General features: G+C 41.3%; 1 protein-coding gene across 4 annotated transcripts in view; it reads left to right on the top strand.

Moving 5' to 3' along the window:
- The window catches only part of ZC3H12C (zinc finger CCCH-type containing 12C), a 45,800-nt gene extending 22,950 nt beyond the window's left edge, over nt 1-22,850 (top strand). For all 4 annotated transcript variants that reach the window (XM_072850570.1, XM_072850569.1, XM_072850572.1 and 1 more), the window contains exons 3-6: nt 10,667-10,806; nt 13,641-13,875; nt 14,800-14,906; nt 15,676-22,850. In XM_072850570.1, coding sequence (XP_072706671.1) covers nt 10,667-10,806; nt 13,641-13,875; nt 14,800-14,906; nt 15,676-17,072 — 1,879 coding nt within the window. In that variant the 3' untranslated portion in view covers nt 17,073-22,850. The remainder of the gene's footprint in view (nt 1-10,666; nt 10,807-13,640; nt 13,876-14,799; nt 14,907-15,675) is intronic.
- The last annotated feature ends 1,892 nt before the right edge of the window (nt 22,851-24,742 follow it).

Raw genomic sequence — 24,742 nt, 5'->3', positions numbered from 1 at the left:
GTCACTTTTCCTTAATATTTATTCAGCTATTAGCATAGATACTTAGGGACTGCCTTCCTATGCTCAATTTGCTTTCTTGGACACCTACATAAAATGAGCCAAATATGAATGCATGCTATGCATGCTACAGGGCCTTAAAACAGATTAAATCAATTAATATAACAGTCTTTCTGTATCCAAGAATCAAATTAATGGGTTTTTACTTGTTTTCTACCAAATTTAATCACAGAATCATTCCGTTTGGAAGGGACCTCGGGAGATCTTCTAGTCCAATCCCCTGCACAGAGCAGTGTCAATTCAAGGCCATGTCAAGTTGGGTTTCGAATGTCTCCAAGGATGGAGACTCGACATACTCTCTGGGCCAGTGTTTGAATGCCCTCACTGTAAGAAAGTTTTCATTTTTATGTTTAAACAACATTTCTTATATTCCAGTTTGTGCCCATTGCCTCTTGTCCTGTCACTGGACACCAGTGAGAAGTCAGTTTCTGCCCTCTTTGTTCCCTCCCATCGGGTATTTATACACATGGATGAGATCCCCCTGAGCCTTCTCTTCCCCAGTCGCAGCTCTTGGCCTCTCCTTATATGACAGGTGCTCCAGTCCCTTGATTAACTTCGTTGTCCTTCACTGGACTCTCTCCGGTATTGTCCATGTCTGTTTTATACTGGGGAGCCCAGAACTGAACCCAGCACTCCAGATGTATCTCACCAAGGCTGAGCAGAGGGGAAGGATCACCTCTGTTGACCTGCTGGCAACACTTTTCCTAATGCAGCCCAGGAGGCTGTTGGCCTTCTGTGCTGCAAATGCACATTGCTGGCTCATGGTCAGCTTGGTGTTCACCAGAACCCCAAGGGCCTTCTGTTCAGAGTTGCTTTCCAGTTGGTTGGCCCCAGCCTGTCCTGATGCCTGGTGTTAGTCCTCCCCAGGTGCAGGATTGGCATTCCCTCTGTTGAACTTGCTGAGGTACCTGTTGGCCCATTTCTCTACCTTGCCAGGGTCCCTCTGAATGGCAGTACACCCATCTGGTGTACTCCTCCCAGTTGTGTGTCCCCTGCAAACTTGCTGAGGGTGCACTCTGTCCCATTATCTAGGTCACTAATGAAGATGTTAAGCAATGCTTGCCCCAGTATCAAGCCCTGGGGTATACCAATACTGACTGGCCTGCAGCTGGACTTTATGCCATTAATTATAACCCTTTGAGTGCAGCAGTTCACCCAGATTTCAGTCCACCCGTCTGTCCCCTTATCTTGCCTGTACTTCATTAGTTTGTCAGTGAGGATGTTATAAGAGACAGTGTCAAAAGCTTTGTTAAAGCCACAATAAACAGCATCCACTGCTCTCCTAATCCACTGAGCCAGTTATCTCAGGCTATGAGGGTAGGTCAAGCATATTTCCCCTTCATAAATCTATGCTGACTGTTCCCAATCACCTTCACCCAATCTACATAATTTGTTAGGAAAGGGCTTCCAGGAGGATTTGCTCCATCACCTTTGCAGGGATCAAGGTGAGGCTGACCAGCCTGTAGTTCCCTGGATTATCCTTCTTGCCTTTGTTGAAGACAGAAGGGATATTTGCTCTCTTCTAGTCCTTAGGAACATCCCCAGTCACCACAGTCTTTCAAAGATTATCAAGAGTGGCCTTGCAATGTTATCAGCCAGCTCCCTCAACACCCTTGAGTGCATCCCATCAGGGCCCAGCAGCTTGGGAATGTCCCCTTTCAGTGTTTCCTAACTTCTGCTGAGGGAAAGTCTTGTCCTGTCACTTTTGTCCAACTTCCTGCACATCAGGGTGGACCAATCTTGAGCTTGGCAGAGGTGATCCTTGAAAATCAACCAGCTGTCCTGTGCCCCTCTTCTCTCCAGGGTCATATCGTGTGGGATTCTTCTGAACTGGCCAAAATCTGCTCTCCTGAAGTCTGGGGTTGTGATCCTGCTTTTTGCCTTGCTCCTTCTTCACAGGATCCTGAATTCCACCACTCATGGTCACTGCAGCCAAGGCTGCCCCTGACCTTCACATCTCTGACCAGTTCTTCCTTGCTTGTAAGTTTGAGGTCTAGCAGGTTCCCTTGGTGGGTCCTCAATCACCCATGTTAAGGAGTTACCATCAGTGCACTCCAGAAACTTCCTGGATTGCTTATGCCTTGCTGTGTTGGCCAGCTTATTGGCAAAGACACTTTTGCTCTGCTTTTGGTCAGCCAGTTGGCGAAGATGCTTTTGTTCTGCTTGGTCAAGTGGATCCCACCTTTTCTTAGAAATCAGTCCTTGATTAACAAAGCACGTCCTGTGTTTGTAAAAGATGAGTCCCAGTTGCTGACACCAGCTGTGCAACCAGTTGTTTACTGGGAGGATCTGCCCTTTCCCCTTCAAGAAAATAGGTAATAGTAAATAATCACTTTGAATACTTAAAAGGAAATATTGCAGCTTTTACATGTAAAAGAACAATGTTCAAAGCAGTGGGGGAGATACAGGAATTCATGTGCAGTTCAGACAATCTTGTTCAGATTTCTGTATCTAAATGTCCAGAGTCCTGTTATGAGTAACTAACCTATAAATTGGCACAGTCTATTCTTTTCTTTCCTCTTTACTTTTCCAAGCTGTGGCCAGTGAGTTCAGTTTGGAGTTGCTAAAGGGAAATGGGCCTGTGCCCTAAGCAAGACTGTAGATAGTCTTTTGAGAGATATTCTTGAGAGCTCTCTCATGTTCTCACAGAAATGGGTAGACTGTGATCTATGTTCTTACTCCTGTGTTGTTGTAATACACGTACTTGATGATACCATTTACTATTAGAATTATTCTAGATAAGAACTGCTAATTCTCCTTTAAAGGATGTATTTGATGGGGGAGGTAAATTTTGTGGAGAAAGCTGAGGTGAGTGATGTCCAATAATACAAGTAGGATGAGACAGCTGTCCTCTTCTGGAGGGATCAAACACTGCATGCTCCCCTGTCTCTCCATTGCATGACTAATTAAGAATGCTGTTTCACAAAACATCGAATGAGTGTCACAGATTCATTGCTTTCAGCCTCACCTCTATCTCACTGCCAGGGATGCTTTCCTACCTGCATCTCATCTAGTGACTGTGCAGCTGCAAAATGAGTTGATTCAGCTTCCTGATAGCAGAAAGGTGACTTTTGCAGGCTATGACTTGAAGAATTGCCATTTAGTTTCTATGGGATGCTTCAAATCTGGTCTTGTTCTTTCATTATTCTAGCTTTCATGGTGTTGACGTAATCCTTTTCCAGAAGAGGAAAGATGACTACACGTTTAAGCCTAACACACACAAAGTCTTTTGTTAGAACAATCTTACAGATGAGACTGATTTTTCTGTGTGTGTGTGTAAACTTAAAATCAGAGCTGAACAGCAAGTTAGACAATCCCCTAGAGCAGCTGTGGAGCTCTTGTTAGACACTTCCCCCAGCTGAGAGTGAGGCTGGACTAAGGGATGGGACCTGGGATTCAGTTGTGCCATACCTGAGCAGTGACCTATGTTGGCTTAGGAGAGAACTGTGTAGCTCTAACCCTGCTTCATAAGGGGGGTGGGGTTTGCATGTAGATGATGTTGTTGTAATGCAAAATCTTCATTGAGAAGCTTAGTCCACGTGAGTAAGAAAGGCATTGTACATAACGATGTACTCAGGACGTTATTTAGTGTAAACTGCACAGCATAGATACTAGACAGATAACACATTTCAGTCAATAGTAGTTCTGTATCCCTACGTGATGAGATTTAAGCTACCCTAAATTTTCCCTTTACATAACTGAGGTAGGTGAAAGAAGGTGATCTGTGCCCATCTAGCAACAGCAGATCATCAGCTCTTCACCAGCTCTGTCTGTCAGCTCTTCATCGTCAGCTCTGTCTGTTCTCCAGTGTGTTCTTGGACCTGCTCTTCATGCATCCCCAACATCCTCAGCTGAGCCTCCGCGGTCTGGAATGAAGGGGAGAAGGTCCTGTTTCTCCATGAGGCAGCAGAGGCAAGGTTTTGAGGTTCTCTTTTGCCCCTTCATTTTAAGACTTCTCTTTACTGCTGAGGTTGAGAGAGAGGGAGTTCCTTCTGAAGAGAGAAATATGCTGCAGCATATTTGCACAGTCCTTTTCCTTTGCTTGTCCTTTTCAAGGATAAGGTTGGGATGCTGAAAATTGCTTAAAATTAGTTATTGCTGTGATTCTTTTATTTGCTGGAATCAAAGTCAGGCTTTTGCCACCAAGAAGTAAAGAATAAGGAACAGAGTTGTTAGTTACAAAGACAGTGGGAAAATTTAACTATTTTATTCATTTGCTTCTGTTCTATGTTTGTTAGTTTTCCCTGGCTACCTTGGGTGCCTTCAGACTTTCTTTGCTAACAGTGAACAGAATGAGTTTCAAATTTTATGTAAATGTACGTAAAACATTGTATTGAAAACATACAGGCAAAAAGAAGTCTGCTGTGCTTACAGAGAGCGCAACATGAAGACAACACTGATAAGGAAATAATTGGATATTTTACTTCCTGTATTGTAATTTTTAGACAACCACTTTCAGTTGATATAGGCAAAAGAACTGAAGTATTTTGATCATGTGCCATCTGGGTTTGCAGGTTGAAATTAATGAATCTTGTTTTGAGCAATTAGATTCTTCTGAAAACTTCACGTTAGGATTCCCAGTCCATGGAGGTTATGCACTTCAGTTTCCCCTTTTGGAAAACCTTGGCCTGTATATTTAAATGGTGCTTGATGGTACTTCATTGCACAAGGGAAAACACAATGTGAGATAACCATTGCATACTTAATTTTTATTTGTGAGAGGAAGATGCTGATTTGGGGGTTTTGTTTTTTAGTTAAATGCACTCCCACTTAAGACAGGTATTTTACAGGGGTTTTTTTACAGCCTTCATGCTCAGCCATCCTGCCAGCTGTGAATGTTCTAGGTGCTTGGTGGCATCAGAAACATATACCCAGGCCTGACAGATGCGACAGAGACCCCAGTGCCATTTGGGAGCTGCAGTCAGCCGGAGGAAGTGTGAGATACCCAAAGGTGCCTAAATCAGCATTAGACATCTCTGTTTAGGCAACTGAGTCTTGACCCCCGTGTTAACCACAAGGCAGGTCATTTGGCCGTAGTGAAAGGTTTGCTGATACCCTTTCTACACAGGAGTTTTTCCACAACTGCAAATTACTCCCTGCAGAGTCAACCAAAGGATGGTTTGGATTTGTCTCATCTATGCCAGATGTAGTTTACATCTGGCAATTTAATTGCATATGTATTATAACAATCTAACAAACAATTTAGCTGCATTAGCCTCTTCTCAGGGTGTGTGTTGCTGAGCTTGGTAGATGTGATGGTACCTTGGTACCTTGATTCAGACGTTCATCTTTCAGTGGCACTGGCTGTCTAATGCAGCATTTTCCTTGTAGCCTGACTTGTTCTGAGGTTATTTTGAGAAGTCACTTTAACGAATAGATGAAAATGTTTTTCCAACAAGTAACGATCATGTGGATAGGAGCTTGTCACTGGCAGCTTTGAGTATAGCTTCTCGTTGCCTGTTTTGACCTCTGACTGCTGAGTGCGTGACTCTTGCTCGGTCAGACACCCACGTGTGTGTCTGGCTGGCGACCGCGCTGGCCATGCTCTGTAGAGTGCCCCGGCATTGGAAGCCCTACAGATGAAAGATGTTTTGAAAGGTGTTACAGCTTCCAAGGCTTTTTTTCCTTCAAATACCTCAAAGCATTGGAGTAATTTGTCATGGGCTAATGGAAAAAAAACATTTGGGAACTGTTTCATCCATTTCATGTTGGCACCAAAATGTATATATAAGGAACAAATGCAAGACTGATAGAAGGCCCAGGTTACTGAGAAATGCTTTGGGACAAATTATTACTGTGATTAGGAAATTAGTGGAGCTTTTAAAAAAAAATTAAAACAAGGGATGAGGCTAGTGACAAAACCAGGCTGCCAGGCTAATGAGTCACTAATCTGATACAGGGTGGAAATTCTTACCTCTCTATGCTGTGGACTGAACACTGTTTTCTTCCTATAACATGGTGGAACAAAATAGTTTGGTAACTCTCTAAATTTACTAGGCTGATCTGTGTTTTAGTTTTGTTATTCCTGCTTTTAATCAATATGCTTTTACATGGGAAGTATCTTGATGTGTCCAGATTTCAGTTGTATAAAAACCTGTCTATATATTACAACAGACATTACTGTAGACCTCCGCTCTAATGTCTCTTGTCATCAGCGTGTATGTTTTTTGTAGCTTTCAAAATCTGAAAGCTCTGTGTTGGTTTGAATATTGGGTTAGAGCATGCCAGAAGTCTTGCAACTATTGTAAGTAGTCAGTGTTTTAGGAATATACCACAACTCTTTCCAAGACTTAGTCACTTGAAAGTCTCATCTGGGGGCTAGGAAGGTAACAGAGAAAATGAAAATGTTCTCATCATATTTTACCACTTTGTACTAACTCTGCTAGCCTAGAAAATCCATGATTGATTTTCGCTCAGGAAGTGTTATATTGCTTTTTTTTCTTTTAAAAATAAAACCACAGCTATCAACAGGTCAATTATACAAGTGGTGATAAAAAGAATCGTTCGTGCATGGTATGAAAGAAATAGATACATCTTAAGGAATATACTTTATCTTCCTTCAACTCAGAGTGGTAGATTAAATATAGTCAGCAAGCAGAACCAAAGCAGAATACACCAATGTCTCACCCAGGGCTACAGCTGTCATCCTGACTGCTCTGTGCTTTCACATACTTGTAATAATTGGGAAGAGATTTCTAAAGGAAAGTTTCTTGACAAAGAAAGAAGTACAAACATTTCTCCTCTTCTTTACAACTAATCAGAAGGAAAAAAGACAGAGGAAGAAGCATGATTTCAGTCTTTTCACCATATGATGTATCGTAAAGCTGATGAAGCACAAAGATCACAAAAAGGAGAGCATCAAATCTGCATGACAACAAAACAGAAGAAAAGAGCAAATTTTAATTGCACATCTTTTTCACAGACTTTCTCACTAATCATTTAAATTTCTTGGAATTTGTATCCGCTCAGATACCAGCTTAGGCATGTGTCTGAAAAGGAGCAGAAAAAAAAAAGTAAACATTTATTCAAGCTATAAATGCACTTGCTCAGCAATGCAGAAAAGCTAGTATGCATTGTAATGCATTTCCCATTCCTGTTTCTTAGAGTTTAAGTGTATTTAAAATTTTTGTTCTGGATGAAATAATTTTATTGGTCTGTATTAGGCAAGAGAAATCTAAGGAGCTGAACTGCCTGGTCCTTCCTCTGCCTTTAAAAGTGTGGCTTGAATTCCAACCCTATGGAAAGCAATAGGCAAGAATGTCTGTTTCTTTGAGAGAGGCCAAGATTTCGTTCCAGAAATGATTTCTCAGACGTATGGGAAGAAACACACTGTAACTAAAATGCAGTCTAACAAAACGCTTGTTTGCTGACAGGAGTGAAAAATGGCTTTATCTATTTGAAACCATGGAGATTGTTTAAAGTAATAACAGTACAGTGATTTCACTGGAATTTAATAGCTGGAACAAGCCCTTCCTGACTGTTTTAAAATGGATTGCAATATGTTTATGGTTGCACGTGACCTGCTGATAGCATGAACAGTAACTTCTTGTATCTCTGGCTTTGCAAAGGAGGCCTTATGGCTGCCCACTGGGTACTGAATGCACCCGAATGTCCTGATTTTGTGTTGTTGCAGGGAGATGTAATTAGACTTGCCATGGCTGGAAATGCTGTTGGCCATTTTTTCTATGCATGTGTGCATGTGCATTTTAAATGTGACATACACGTGTGGTTTGGCTTCCCATTCCTGGGAAGTTATGACATACACAAAGATACTACTCTTTCAACCAAACAGGCACAAGAATAATTGTATAGTATAAAACAATGCCTAGAAAAAATATTGATATGTGTTTTGTTATTACAGTGTTACCACAATAGTGTATTACATGATATTACCATACAAAACAGGGAATGTATTATTGCAGAGGGCTATACCCATAGCTAAACAGGATGTTAAGATACACAGATGTCTTGCTTCTGCCAGTGTTCTAGTATACCCCTATAGGCACAGAAGATGGACTTAAACTATCCTTGGACTACTCTGTGCCAGCTAAGATCTACAAACTTTTATTATTATAGCTGGCAACAATTGCAATACCTTAGTATATGATTGTTTCCAGGTCCTGTCTCCAGCATCATTGGAAGAGGAAGTAGTACAGTTCCTTGCTTAAATCCAGATAATGGTAGGGGGCTCTTCCCCTCCCCCCCCCCCTTTTTTTCCCCCTTTTTTTTTTTCTTTTGTTTGGGGCCTGTGACCTTCAACACAACCTCCGCTGAGGATGATGCTTTGTGAGAGGTGTTAGCCATGACTCATTCTCTCTTGACACCTAGATACAAGTGAATACTTCCTTCGCAGGCTTCTGGAATCTGAACATTGTTTCAAAATTTTTCTCACTTTTACTGTGTCACTCCGTTCATTGCACAATTACTCAAGCTCCCTAAAGTATCAAGGAACATACAGCAGTGCTATGTTTTAGAAAGCTGGAAATGGTAGGTACTTTAAAATGGTCCTACTTAAAAACAAAAAAAGGTTTTTGTATAATAATCTGGTGGTTTTTATTTACCTCAAAACATGCAAGTAGGAGGACCTTTTAGGATCCCTGTGTCTGTCCATCATCATATTGTCCCCTTCACACATCACTCCACGGTGAAAGAATGGTCTTTTACCTTTCTGGAAAGCAGATTGTGGCATACATGCTATACATGACAAGCCAGCCAAGCAAAAGCTTGCTGCTGTGTCCCTGTGTTTCTTCTGCTACATAGAGGTGTGGGGTTGGGAGAGACCTCAGAAAAGTTGCTGTTCTCCGCCTGTGCATGGAGAACCCAGACTGGCCCCAGTGGAGCCGTGTGACTTGTTCTGCAAAGTGTCCAGTGAGGAGATCCCAAAATCCATAGGCACACTGTCCCATTGATCAGTAGTTAAGTTACACTAGTTACAGTAGTTAAGGACTTCTCTGTCCTTACCCAGTGGGTGTATGGTGGCTGGCTGCAGGGGGCACCTGGACACCCACCCAGTTGGGTGCTCTCTCCCCCCACAGAACAGGGGAGCGAACAGAACGAATAGGAGCAAGAAAACTCATTGGTCAAAATAATGACAGGGAAATCACGCAGCAAGTACTGTTGAATGTCAAACAGACTCAACTTGGGGAATTTAGAATAGAATAGACTATTTCAGTTGGAAGGTTAACATAAATATTTAATTACTGATTCAGATAATGTTTGTCTTTTTTGTTTCCCATTAAAATACTTAGGGGGAAAAACATCTATCCTCTCCTTTTCCCAAGCTCACTTCACTCCAGACACCTTTTCTTCCCCTTGTCATGGCCACAGGTGACACTCAGTCCCTTCAGAGAGGCAGTGAACGGTGCCGGGGCTTGGGGTCAGGACATGGCGATTTCTCTCTGCTGCTCATTCCTCTCATGCTTTTCTTCCTGTTCTCCACAGGCTGCAGTGCCTCTGGGAGTGTACCTGCTCCCCATGGAGAACCTCCTCTTCCTCTGGCCTTGGTGTTCCCTCATTCCCTCTCCTCCGTTGTGGAGCTGGCTGGAGCGAGGCATGCCTGGCATGGGGCAGCCCCTGACCTCTTCTCACAGAGGCCACCCTGCAGCCCCCTGCTACCAAAAATTTTCCATGGACACCCAATGGTTGATTGCTGTCCTCTATTTTGATTACCTCCTATATATTGAAGATTGTTTTGTTCTTCCACAGGCTGCCTTTTTTCTCCAGATTAACTAATGCCCTTACTTCAGCCTTTTCCCACAGGTCTCGTTTCACTTTCTTTTGGATTCTTTCTAGTTCCTCTGTGTCTTTTGTAATAAGTCATGCCTGAAACTGGATGTGGAAGTTGGCCGAGGACTCATCTGCCTTTAGAAAATTACATAATTGCGTCTCTTGCCTTACCTCAGACAGTTATTGCACAACAGATGCACATCTTTCGTTTTGCCAGTGTCTGATCAGTTTTTGCTGACCTGCCTCTCCACACCTTTTTTAATACACAATTAATTTCTCCTTCTGAAGTGCAGTACTAAGCAAATTCTTAGTTTTGTCATGTTGATTTTGGACAGTCTCTCCAGTTTGCCTAATCTGTCCTACAGACCGCCTGCCATCCCCTTGGGCTTGGAGTCCTTCTCCTCTCTTTCCCTGTTGAGATGGAACATCACAGAGCTCCTGCAGTGGGATCTGCTGTCTCTTCCCCTGTCGCCATGCACACTGGTGCTCCGTACCCATCTGCTGGCATTTCCTAAACACATTGCACTCTTTCATGTAGTATTTCAGGCCTCCTGTTTTCCCTCATCAAGTCTCCGTGGTGCCCGTTATACCCCGTACTTTTGGTTGGGCTATGAGGATTTTTAACACTCTCTACTTATATTTTTCCTTACTTTTCGAATCTGTGTACAGATGCTAAAAATGTTTGGCAGATTTAGTATCCCTCTCCCACACTGTCTTGCAAGTGATGGCAATGTTTGGGCAAGGCTCAGACTGACTCCCAGCTGCCTTTAGAAAGCACGGCGCAAATGAAGAGCGTGGCTTTGAGATACGCGTTTCACTGTGCTCCGTTTACAGTTATAGGAAAGCAAAGTCATATAATAAGGAATTTTAATGTGTGTTTCAGCCATGGGAACAAAGAAGTATTTTCTTGTCGAGGAATCAAATTGGCAGTAGACTGGTTTTTGGAAAGAGGCCACAAGGATGTTACAGTGTTTGTGCCAGCATGGAGGAAAGAACAGTCAAGACCTGATGCTCTTATCACAGGTAAGCTCTGTTCCACCTTCGCTGGTTTGTTTGATGCTTTGCACAGCATGAGTGCTACTGCTCAAATGAACATATCTTTAGAAATGAAAGACTATAATAGAAAGTATCTTTGGTGTAGTAACTTCATTGTGATCTTCAGGAAGGAAAAAGACAAAGCAATGCCCTCTCCCAGTGCTCCTTTCCTGCTCACCTGATAAATTTTCCATTAACGTTGCTACTTATTTCTTGAAGAATGTAATTGCTTTTTTTAAAATCTGTTACGCCCATGTAGCATTAGCAGCAAAGAGGTCTGAAGTTAGTGATTCACTGAGTGATCTTGCTTGTGGTGAGCAGATTCTGCCGGGCTGGCCTGTCTGCCAGTCACCTGCAGTGAGTCACTGCCTGCGCTTGGGGTTACGGGAATTATCCTGACAGAAAGGAAACGGCTCCCCTTTTCATCATTACTATTAACAAGTTAGATAGCTTTTCAAAATCTTAAATTTGAACCTTTTTATCTAGAAAAAAAAATTGGTGGAGGCATTTATTTCTTGATCAAACGGGTTGATTCTGTGTGAAGGCTGGAGAGTTGTCCTCCCTCTGCCCTAAAGTTGAAGCAGAGGAGAATTCAGGGTTAAAAAAAACTCTAGGGGTGGAGGAGGAATTGAGGGGGGGGGAGGGTGTTTTGCTTTGGTTTTGGTTTTTAAACCTGGCTACCTTTAAAGGGAGGGAAGCTTTTTGAGAGTAGTAGATATGGCTTCGAAAAGAACATGGAAGCATGTTTTGATTACCATGTGCATTTTCAAATACCTGGAAAGATCTTCACAATACTTCATTTCATTTGCTTGATTGCTACTAGAATATATCATGTTAACGCAAGAAAATGTTTGGAAAGCTGCTGTTCTCCCCTCATCACAGGCAGTGTGGAGCCTTTCTCTTGAAGCCTTTCTCTTTCACTATACTAGTGTTTGAGGTATGAGAAGAGCATTGGCTAAGTAATAAAGATTTGGCTATTTAGAAATAAATTATGACATCTGCTAGAGCTGTGGACAGGCCTAGAAGCCCCAAAAGGAGTTTCAAGAAAGCAGCAAGACTTAGAATTGACTAGTTGTCTAGCAATGAAAAATCAGTTTGCTGTGTGTCATCATGGACCCTGAAAATGGGAGGAAAATCCAAGAAGGTTATTGTATCTTCTGTAAAACAGAAGTTCTTCAGTTTTCTCATCAGGATGCAGGGAGCCTGTTTGCTACCAGTTTTGTGGAATACATTGTGCTGAAGCTCTATTTCCAGAGATATGCACCTGAAATATGCGGCCACCTGGAATTTTGAAAAAGTCTTAGATGACTAACCTGAGGATGGTTCTAGACTGTCACTATCTGTGAGAAGCTTCGTGGATTAAACAACAGCTGCATCTTTCTTATTATTACCTGCCAATCTTATTACCAATATTGCCAATATTATTACCTGGGAAATTTTTTTATTCTTAGTGAGGAAAAAAAATCACCTTCCATCACACTCTTATTCATCATTTACTACATGGCAGCATGGGGTGGGTATGAATACAAAAAGGTTGGATTTCATTTAAAACCTTGTGCTTTTTCTACTAAGCAGATACATGCTTGTATCAAATCTATTGCTTATATGTAATATTAATGCTGTGTTTCTTCCTGTTGGAGTCTTTTTTTCTAGGTGGAACATGTTCCCTGTCAAGTTTCTTGTGCTACAAAACAGTTGAGTTATTTGAGATCTAAGCCATTATTAAGAGCTGTGACTCATATTCACTGCACAAGCATCTTCTGCCATTTTAGACGTTGCCTAGCTTTTTGTTTACTTTTCTTTCATAGCTTGTCTGCTCTGAGGAGAGTGATAGCTAGGAGAATCGACACAAGGGGTATGTGCTTCAGTGCTAGGTGCACTGGTGCTACATGCAGTATCTTAGTTCAGACCAGCCTCCTTAGGCCATCTTTCAAAGCTCCTCGGGATCTCCAGGTCCCACACAGAGAAAGAGAAAATGCTTTTGGATAGGTGATTCACGGACTGTGTAGGACAAGAAGGAGTTAGATAAAATGTTAAATGCTTATTTAGCAGGATTAAAGAGAAATCTGTTTGGATTTGCTAAGACTTTATATATAAAACTGTAAACCCTTCAAGGAAAGATATGTTCTGAACTATTACTGGAGGTAAAATAAAACAAACAAAAAACCTCCACATTTTCTCTTGGTTACAGGATGACCTTTGACATCTTTTTTGGGGGATGCTATTAACGTTTGTGAAGAGCCTGAGTGTGGGTTTTCTAGTCCTTGTGGGTACTAGTAGTAACCCCTTCTCTTGATGGGCAGAAACTCCTGAGGCAATCCCATTAGTGTGAGCTACTGGAATTATTTCAAAATCTGTTTCTCGCTGGGTACCACAAAGGGTCTGTCTTTACCAAGGAGCTCAGTTATGGGAAACCCTTGGCTGTACTTGAGTGTAGCCCTCCTATTCCCGAAACATTGAGTAAGATTTAAGATTTTTCTTTGTCCCCCTCCTCAACCAGAGGAGTTCTTCACAGGCATTTCCATAAGTAGTGATTCTTTTAACCACAGCAACATGAACAAGGTCCCCTGTGTTGGTCTTAGAGAAATTGTGTGGAGTAGGAGGTTTTGGTTTGTTTGGGGGTTTTTTTGAAAGTATTGCCAGTTGACTGCTGACTGTAACCTCATATGTCATACATCAGACACCTTCTGCTGTACTATAACCATTTAAGACATGTTTAGTCCTAAATGCTTGGATTTTCTTCCTCAAATCTAATGTCTTTGGAGATTAAACAAACATCTTTTTCTTTTTCTTGTTTAACTTTCGATTCTTATTCCTTGTAGACCAAGAAATCTTGCGTAAATTAGAAAAGGAGAAGATTCTTGTGTTCACACCATCCCGCCGAGTGCAAGGGAGAAGGGTGGTATGCTACGATGACCGATTTATAGTGAAGTTGGCCTTTGAGTCAGATGGTATCATTGTTTCTAATGATAACTACAGGGATCTAGCTAATGAAAAGCCTGAATGGAAGAAGTTCATAGATGAACGCTTGCTGATGTATTCATTTGTTAATGACAAGTAAGTCATTCTATCTTTATATGTGCCTCTAAAATAATTGAGGAAAGGACAGTTTGAAGACTTGTATGAGTTTCTTATCTTACACCCAAATCACTAGGTGCATGTAGGAAAACAGGAGGAATAGTCGATCATAGATTTGGTCTCTGATTAAAAGTACTTGAACTCTGTTTTTTGCTAGAGCTTTTTTATAACAATATCTTTATATCTTTTTATGCTATTTTTTCCCCTTTTGGTGTATGCCAACCTATATGCTATATTTGGTGTATGCTATGGTATAATATTCCAGTTCTCTTGATATACTGAGCCAGCATTTTTGAGTGCCTGTGGTTAGACTCCTAAATCCTAGAGTCATAGAAAAACCCATGTTGGAATGAACCTCAGGAGGTCTCTAGTTTAACTGTCTGCTTAGATCCATCTATGGTATCTTCATACCGCGGCATACAGATCAACTGCAGTTACTACTAGTGGCTTCTTGTAGTGGGAGGGACTCAGTACTCTGCCAAGCAAACACTTGTATTTGAGTGTCTAAATACTGATGCAAGACTCCAAGACACTGAGCACAGTTTTGCAAAGTTAGTTGTGGCGTTTTAAGAAATCGCTGCCTGTATTGCTGCCCTTACTTTGGTTTAGGAATGGTTTAGGAATGCCCTGCTTTGCCACAGAGCAGTCAGCTGAGCTAAACTGAACGTGTCTGAAGCAGACTAGGGGTATCCACACAGTCTCTTTCTATGACTTATCTCTCAGGCAGTACCTGCAGCAGAAAGGTTGTCTTTCAAAACAGCTCTCAAACTACCCAGGCTTAAAAGTGTTAGCATGGCAGGTTATGGTGTAGGACGCAGTCATGAGGTTCTTGGTCATTGCATGAGGAATATGAAAAGGCTTGTTTGGTTCCATAATACTTTTTTTTTTTTTTTTGCTTTATAGATTTATGCCTCCTGATGATCCTCTTGGCCGCCATGGTCCAAGCCTGGACAATTTTCTTAGGAAGAAGCCTATTGTGCCAGAACATAAGAAGCAACCATGTCCATACGGTAATTTGATTTAACTCGTCAGTTTTCTGCACTGCTGGGACTAGGGACCAAGCTCCTGCTTTATTTTAACACTGCCAAAAATAAAAGCTTTTTAACAGAGGTTTTTACATTGTTGTCTTAGCCTGAGAATGGTTGAAATGCTGAGCTGATGATGGAAACTGAAGTGATTTTTTTCATGTGCTAGTTAGAGTACATTTCTATCTACTACTTGAACTAAAGGAGCAACTTTATTAATCATTCGTAGGAATAGATCCAAAACAGCACCTGAATTCTGCAGGCTCCAGAAAGCCCTTTTCTAATGTGATTTGGTCACAAGACATCTAAGTTTTCTTCCAGAAAATTGATTGAGCTGTCTGAAGTTGAGCTACTGAGCATTCCTACAGGCACACCACTATCTTGACTGAGCTGAAACCTGCTGGTCTTACAACTCTGTGGGACTTCCCTGTTAAGTTTTCTGCCTGTATATCTCCTTGGCCCAATACAGCAGGTGTGTACAGACACACTGACAGTGTCATGTTCAGCTGAAAGTGCGGCTGGTAGTGTTGGTCTGCGTTCCTAGAGCACTAGCTGCAGCACACTACCACTGCCTCTTTTTCCCTACAATACAAGAGAGATCTTAGATCTCACCGTATGTCGCACAAAACCATTTGCAAGATCTTTCAAATCATCAGTAAAACTTTAAATGAGGATGAGGGGCATTTCCATTGTTTGATGATTAACATATTTTGGTTGAAGTTTTTTTTTAATCTGATTATGTTTGTATTAATAGGGAAGAAATGTACCTATGGACACAAATGCAAATACTATCATCCAGAAAGAGGAAATCAGCCTCAGCGATCTGTAGCTGATGAACTTCGTGCCATGTCTAGAAGCACAGCTGCCAAAACTACAAGTGAAGGAGGACTGGTAAAAAGCAATAGTGTTCCCTGTAGCACTAAAAATGATGGCACTTCTGAGCTGAAGCGTGCTGCTCCAAAGAGGCAATCGGATCCTAGTATAAGGACTCAAGTCTATCAAGACTTGGAGGAAAAGCTTCCCACCAAAAACAAATTGGAAACCAGGTCTGTACCTTCTTTAGTTAGTATGCCAAGTTCCTCTGCTGCAAAACCCCAAAGTACTGCACCTTTAACTAACGGCCTTCCATCCGGAGTTCACTTCCCACCTCAGGATCAAAGACCACAGGGACAGTATCCTACAGTGATGATGGCAACCAAAAATCACGGAACACCAATGCCTTATGACCAGTATCCAAAATGTGAGTCTCCTGTGGATGTAGGGTATTACTCTATGCTGAGTGCATATTCAAATCTAGGTATATCTGGTCCGCGTAGTCCTGAAAGGCGTTTCTCTGTGGACACAGATTATAGGATTAGCTCTGTAGCTTCTGACTGCAGCAGCGAAGGGAGCGTTAGCTGTGGCAGTAGTGATTCCTATGTGGGTTACAGCGATCGCTCTTATATGAGTTCACCTGACCCACAGCTAGAGGAGAACTTGAAGTGCCAACATATGCACCCCCATGGCCGCCTTAACACTCAGCCCTTCCTACAGAGCTACCACGAGCCTCTCACACGAGTGCAAAGCTATAGTCACGAAGAACCAAAGCATCACCACAAACCTCCGATTCCATACATGGCTGTGCATCTACAGCATCCAGCAGTTGGTGCTCGTTCCAGTTGTCCGAACGACTACTCTACATCTCAGAGTTCGTCACATTCAAAGACCATGCATCTGGGGAGAGCTCTCGTGTCCACAAGAATAGACAGCATTTCAGACTCACGTTTATATGATAATTCTCCATTAAGACACAGAAAGCCTTATTCTGGCCAAGATGGGCTTGGAAGTTGGGATAGGCAGAGTTACGGGATGGATGCATATGGCTACCGCCAGACCTACTCCTTGCCAACTAACCCCACACAGCCGTGTTATGAGCAGTTCGCCTTCCAAAGCTTACCTGAACAGCAGGACCAGACCTGGCGTGTACCTTACTGTGGAATCCCTCAAGACCCTCCAAGGCACCAAGACACCCGGGAGAAGGTTTACATTAACCTCTGCAACATCTTCCCCCCTGATCTTGTGAGGATCGTAATGAAGAAGAACCCTCACGTGACGGACGCTCAGCAGCTCGCTGCAGCCATCTTAGTGGAAAAATCTCAGCTAGGTTATTGAGAGATGATGCATCTTTGTGGTGTCTAGTAGTTTTCAGCTCAGCTCTAATGCTGAGGGAGGTTTGCTACAATAGCATTTGGGATCTCCTTCTCAGCAAGGAGGTTATATAGTAATCCGTTTATGTGAAATACTGTATCATGGAGTCTGTATGTATAGCCCCATGCATTGGAAGTACCAGATATGTTTTGTGTTCTAGTTTGAAAATTTTTAAATGGCTATTTTCACAGCTGGAGAATGTTCCAGTTTAAATTAATATATATATATATATATATATATAAAAAATCTGTGGTCTCTGGTTATAATCTTTGGTGCATCAGGGGTTTATATGCAGCACTTTCTATCCTTGTTACATGTTGTTGGGATTTTTGTTTTCATTTTTTAACTTGCTGGATGTTTGTCCTTGGGCTGAATGGTATTAAAACAACCTGCAGAAAGAGGATTTTGCTACTTCTGGCAGGCAATTTTCAAGCCAAGTTTTTGAACTTTTTACAACACCATAAGTATGTATGTATGTTTGTTTGTTTGTTTTTGTGAGCTTTTTTGTGCTATAATCATCTGTTTATAGGAAACAAAGATTTACTGCAGCACTGACTTCATTTTTTTTAAACAAATAATTAAGTTACCAGTTAACAGTGAAATGGGTAAGAGTATATTGGTAATTTATAGTATGGCACTTTTCATTGCTTGCTTTGTTTTGTTTAAATAGTCACATGTTTTGTTGATGCAGTCAATTAGTAAGATCACATGCAATCAGAGGAGGGAAAAAAATTTTTTTTTTTTTTTAAACTGATTTTTGGATAAGTTAAAAGCCTTATTGCCTGATTTTCAAAGGTGCTGAGAATTTGCAGCCCGCTTTGAACCTAACAGAAGCTGCAAACACTCAGAACCTCCCCAAACCAGGCCACCCTCTTTCAGTTCCCGTGTGTTCTTACCCAGGTCTGTGTATTTCTGGTCAGTAGAAGGGGGCCTGAAATCGTAGGGCCCTGTTTAGTTGTTTCATGTGGTTTTTTTCTTTGTATTGCTGCACAAGTGTACTGGATAAAATATGCTTTTCATAAAATATTTACCCATTTTTAAATGAATTTAATTATCTCAATGCAAGTTTTGTATTTAAGATACTGTTTGATTTTTCTTGCTATTTATCAAGGCTGGCCTGAAAAGGTTTTGTGTGTTGAGGATATGCAACATTTATTAACTGCACTATGGTAATGATATTGTAGCTCAAAATAATAACTTAAACTCTTTTTTTTCCTTTCTGTTTTGGTTGGGGAGGGGAGGGTTGCAGGGAGAGAAGATACTGTATGTGTTCCTGAAGTTAGTTTTCAGCCTGTTGCATCGTGTAGGCCTGATTCTTGCCACAAATAGTGTAGTTTTAGAAACAGACAAATCAAGTCTGTTTTAGTATTAGTAAGGGATATTTCTGGTTTTAAGTCATGGGTTTTACTAGCACCTCGTAAGATTTTTTTATATATATATAATAGAAATAGATTTTGCAATTGATGTCAGATGTACTTACGTGACATAGTCAGTTGCCGACAGTTTTAGGTTTCCATCCATTGTAATGGTGTTCAGTGTTAAAAAAAAAAAAAAAATCACTAGTTTACACTATTACTGCTGATAATTTTGGTACACTTGCTGGAATTTAAAGTAAGGCCCTGAAGAACCAGAAAGTACCTTTTACTGTTGATACAAATTGTATCTTTTTAACTGAGGACTATTTTGATTTGTAGATTTAGTAGAAACACAAATGTATAACTATTAACTAGTATTTTGGGCAACATTTTATCCCTTATTTAAAAATTAGAGATTTCAGACATAGAATAGACTTAGGTAAGTAAAAGTAGATATTTATTTAGGTGTCTGTCTCAATTTCACATATTAAAAAGAAAAAAGAAACTATTGGCATCTTCTTCCTTCTAAAATCTTTGTAGTGGGAACTCACTAAAATAAAGGTAAAATGCTGCCTGAAAATGATGTCCAAGCACCTTTGAATACGAAGACATTTTCACTACTTGTGTGACACCATGTGTTGCAGCAAGTAGGGTTTGGGTATACAGTAAATGCTTCTAAAGAGCATTGTGCTTATAGACATATCCAATAATCTGAACCATGTTCAGCAAACCAATTCAGGACGTAGTGCTCATGCAGCTTCCACCGCTGATGTGCTGCGGGATCTGCCGTCGCCTGTCCCTGCGGCGATACTGGAGGGGCTCTACGCCATCTGTCCTGCGTTGTCTGTTTAGGGAGAGGACCTCTTCACCTGTGGCAACAGTTTTTCCCTGGATTTGGTTGGTCGCCATCCGTAGAGCGTGTTTTAATGTAGAGACCGATGCAGCGCTGACGCTGAGGTTTGGACTGGGAAATGGGTCTCATCTTAGTTGTACACTAAGATTTTTTTAAATTGAATTACACTTAAGTACTACACCATAGTGTAGATGCAGCTGTTTTAATAATGCAATTATTGTATTTGTGTTTTTAATGGGTTTCTACATTTATTTTTTATGTAGGAATTTACTTCTGCCAAAAGTTGAATTCCTGTAAGCATGAACAGAAACGTGTATGTAATAGAGGCATTTCGTATTTTTCCCTATCACATGAGCATCAGAATGCTTCCTACTACCTACATGTAGCAGTCTTGCCTAGAGTATTGGATCAGCAGGCTTAGCCACGTTGTTAAAATGGTGCAAGGAGACACATGGGACTGTGTGCTGCAGCACCTAGACCTGGGTTGTCAGTATTGATTGCCTCCGCCTACGTTTAATGCAGTATTGAATCCCTGAAAGTGTGTTGATTGGTAGGGAATTCTTGTAATAGGTTCTATGCTTTGTACTTAAGCACTGAAAATGCTTTAAAAGTATAAGAATAGGAGTAATTTTGTGGTTTTTAATGTTGTGCAATGATGTGCTAGTTCCCCTTAGACTCTCTTATGTTGGTAAAGCAAATTTACTGTGGACAAAATATTGGCCTTGATATTTCCTTTGGTTTTGCTGTGATAATAGAGAGAATGAGGAGTTGCATGTGAACTCCTCCATGATGAAGAGATCAGTCTGTATATTTAACAGTCTTTAGAGAGGACACCAGTAACAAACATGAACGCAATGGTACTGGTCAAGTACTACAGTTGTCAATGTAATTGCATTGATGCAAATAACTGAACTGTAACATCCCGTGTTACTTAAACAGTAAAGGTAGTTCAGTGGTAGTGTCTTTGCCCCAGCTGAGTGCTAGAATTGCAGTGAAGGATTAAGTACCTTCAAGTTAGGCCTGTCCCACCGCTATGAAGAGGGCAATGCTTTCCCGCGTCTGCAGTGCCTGAGAGTTGTTTTGACACTTAGCAGAAACTCTATATTATTAGATACAATCCTAAGCTATTATAGCTACATCAGTAATAGGATATAGATACACAGTATTTTGAATGCACATTTACATTGGGGATCTGCCCACAACTGTTTTGTATACAATGTGTTGCCAATATTTAGAGTTTTTAAATATGTCCCATGGGTACCTAACTTTGAGCTAAATATGCCCAGGTTATGATAGTACTAATCGCTTTGTTGTCTTTTTTTTTCTTTTTTTTTAAGTGTGTGTGTGTGTGTGTGTATATATGTATATATACACACTCACATATACTTGGCAAGTGGTTTTAAGACTACTGCTAGTAGTCTGAGGTAAGATCGTATATTTTCAGGTGTCCTGTTTTCTTTGGTATGTCTGAAATGTAGCTTGGTCCTCCACTGCAAAATAGCTCTGGGGAGATCCAAAAGCCCGATGCGTTCGTGTGACATCCCAAAAAGAAGGCGTGCCAGTCTGGTGAAGCCCTTGAAGGGGACTTTTGCAGCCTTGGAGTATGTGGACTGTTGTTGAGCTGTTGATGATCTTCTGCTGTGAGAGTCATAGCTAATGGTGAACACTTTTCCAAAAATATCAAAGCTATCAGTGTAAACCGGAGTACCTCACTTGGAAAGGAAGGCTGGGGGTGTTTGCCCCAGCGAGGTGAGCGCCGGAGGACTAAATGCCTTGGGTGAGAGATACCGCAGCATCTTGCTGCAGTAAGAGACTACCAAAACATTTATCAGTTTTATCAGTTGATGGTTTGACCAAGGTATTTGCGATGTGTAAAGCTTGAAAAATGAGACACAATGCTTTCATACTCTCTGGAGCATTTAGAAAAATACCCAACTGACTTTTCATTGCTACTGAAAATTTAAAATACTGTGCAATTAAAGAGACCATTTTTTAAAATAAAATTAATTTAGAAATTATTTATTTTGATTTACAGTGTGACTCTTGCTAATTTATTCCTTGCATTATAAGGCCGTGGTGGAGTGCTGTTTATATTTTTTATTTATCATAGGAACTAAAACTGCTGAGAAAAAAAAAAAAACAATAGATTTAAACTTAAAACTCTATGGCCTTGTTTTGTTTTTTATAAAGGGCTGATGTTTTATAAGTGTCAAATCATGCGTTTTATATACTTTGTAAATTTTAGAGAAGTGTAGTTTAAGAATTTTGTTCAAATTAAATATGTACGTGCACATTGTTTAGTCTAACCATGTAACTAATCCTAAAATCATCCGTGTTAAATGATTGTTCCAGATGACCTTTTGCTAGGTAACATGAGAGGTGTTCAGACTTCATCTTTAGATGTTCTGGAATACATTTCATATATCTTAAGGCTTCATCAGAAACTGGTGATCTAGTCACCTAGTGACACCCGAAATGCATGTGCATCATCCCAGCGTATGCTGGGTTTTCCTTGCAGTGCATCACAAGGTCATACGCTGGTACGTGTGAAGTATGTAGTAGTGTTTGGAAAGGCAGTATCAAATACACTGTGTTGTTCATAGTTACAAGTATGCTTTAAATAATTTTCCAGCTTCCATTTTCAGGTCTTAAAGGGTTGTCGTAACTTGTGCTTGAAGTGTTTATTACTCCGTCTACCCTTTAACCTAAATGATTGCAATAGTTCTCGTCCCCTCTCCTAGACGTAATAGCCCTCGAGAGCCCAGTCTCCTGAACGCGTACACATGCGCCCGACTTGAGCACAAGTACCCTCCTGGGCCGATTTTAGTGGCATTAGAGAAGACCTGAGTAAAACTGGCATGTGTGTTAGTGCAGGAGGACTGGGGCCTTGAGGAGCACAGCTGGGGAACCGCCTGCTCCCAGAAGGAGGTGAGATCTCACCGGTGCTGGCAGGTCGTTCGGCCAGGATTGCACTTTGTGGTCGTTGGGAACACCTACAAACCAAATCGACTCTAGATGTTTAAGCCCATCCATCCTCAGTGTTTCGAAGATGTAACAATCCACTCTTCACCTGGCGAAACAAAACCTCTCTGCTTTTTGTAAGCCAACTTGTTCTTTTGGTCTCAGATGAAGTCTAATTTACTAAGCTAGGTTGGCTGGTTGGTTACTTTTTATTTATCTGAATGACATTCTTAATGAAACTGATATTTAAAAACTGTTTTACCAGCATATTACAGAACATCCTGCAGGGAAACAGAAATGCAGATACAGCAGCAATAATTGTGTTTTGTAGTTCTTTTTTCCCCTCATTATCTCTGTACTTGTGTTGAGTAGGTGAGATTTTAATATTGTCCTGAAGTCCACTCCGGCAAAAACATTAGTTAAAAATAATGTTTGGGCTACTTGATAAAGCAATTGTCAAACTGGGTCTTCGTTCCTTCACTGGTTGTTCTGTATTATTTCTGTGATGTGATTATTCACATCTTAAAGCCACGTTCTAAACCATACAAAAAACCATGTACATGGATTCTGCTTCTAGAGAAAAAAATAAAGATTAATTTTCCTCATTGATGGGCTGTTTTTGTTTCATAAAAAAAAAAATAATAATAATCTCAGAGCAGCATAGAAGGTAGCAGTGAGTTACAGACAGCTTTGTTCCTACCTGCACAACAAAACTGCTCACTCTGAGTCAATTTAAACAGATAGTTTCAAACATAAAAAATGATTACAGATTATCAGTTCATTTTTAATGCAGTAATTCATATTTAATAGGAATTTTGCTCTCTTTTCACCCTCATTTCACTTACTGAAAAGACTAGAAGTCTGGGGTTAAATAGCAATGTCAGTCATTTAGTAGCAGAATTTGGCCAGTGGACCTGGTCTCCTTTGAAGTACTGCTACACATCTATTCATCTTTCATTGCATAATTATTAGTGGGGTGAATAGAATAGAATTTAGAATAGAATTTAGAGTTTGGAATAGATTTTAAAATAGAATTTAGGATTGAATTGTTATCTGATGAATGCAAAGATAAAGCAGAAGCTGCTATAAGATGTGATAAAATGACTATTCAAAATACATGGAGCTGTTGAACTGATTTTTTGCCAAATTGCATTCCCTGGCTAGGGTCCACACGCCAAACTTGCTGGGACCCCTGTTCCTTCCCTCTCCAGCTCTACGTGCAGGCGCAGGAGCAGCCTGCCAGCCCTGCCACAAGGGTGATACAAACGCAGACAGAATGAGCAGTTGGCCTAAAAAAAGAAAAGCAGTAGTGTTGCCCTTCATCAGTTGTGACCACTGGTAATTTGCTTAATGCAAATGTTTTGCACAGCTGTGAACATCTGCTGTTTTACTGTATCCAGCCTGAGCGAATGATGTGACTGTGCCTCCCTTCAGGGCAGACAGCGGCACTGGAGTGAAACATAAAGGTCCCTCCCCAGAAGCTGGGTGGAAATATTACAGCGATGTACCTTCGGGGATGCCGATCTCAAAACTCATCATCGTGTGCATGAACCGTGACTGATCACGTTGGTGGAGGAGCGAGAGGAAGCTGTATGTGTGTAATACAAGGGGTGGGAAGCGCTTCCCCGGCTCGCAGAGCAAGGTGGTCCCATCCCAGGAACTACCCGTGCTGCCCGTGCCACCACCGATATGCTGCTGGGCTTCAGGTTTTGGTTCCTTTGCAAGCTCTGGCGTGAGGCTGCTTGGTCTCTAGCATACTGGTTTGTGCTTGCTTTGCATTTTTCTGATCTGCTGCTGGACTCTGAGCACCTCTGTTGCCTTGTTGTCAGGAGTCAGGCTGGCGTATGCTGGGGCATTGCTGGCCCGGGTGCTCCCATCGCCTTCAGCTCCGCTGAGCCTTCACACTGACCACATGGAAATACATCATTTTTTCTGAAGTGCTGTTTGAATTGTCGTAGCTGCTTTTCAGTAAATCAATGCTTGGAGCTTGAACAAAGAGCATATATGTAAAGAGAAAGAGGGCTCAGGGTGGATGATCACATCATCTCCAGCGAGAAGAGATGGATCGATGACCTGAGGTGAGGTTTCCTTGGCTGCTGATCTGCACGGTCCAGCGCTGTCGGTTTCTTTCGCCAGCTGCTTAAAGTCTCTCTCTAAAGCATTTGCATTGTGTCTCCGCATGATAGATCCAGAAATCTTCTATTTGCAGTAGATGAGGAAATTAGATAGCATCACCTGCACGCTTTCCTTTATGCTTTTTAAAATAGTATCATGTTATTCACCTGACAAGAAAATGCAATTTTGGAAGGCAGAGGCTCCATCCCCCAAAGCACAAGTAAAGGACAAACCCACTTTATGCCTGCAGAGGTGCAAATTGCTTTCACTGTATTTGCCAGGCGGAGCAGAGGTGTCTGAAGACCCCACACACGTCTCCAAGGGCCCTGTCCTGCTCTGCTTGACCTGCA

Source organism: Ciconia boyciana, chromosome 1, assembly GCF_034638445.1.
Source record: "Ciconia boyciana chromosome 1, ASM3463844v1, whole genome shotgun sequence".
NCBI classification, from domain to species: domain Eukaryota; kingdom Metazoa; phylum Chordata; class Aves; order Ciconiiformes; family Ciconiidae; genus Ciconia; species Ciconia boyciana.
This window is presented reverse-complemented; position numbering and strand designations above follow the sequence as displayed.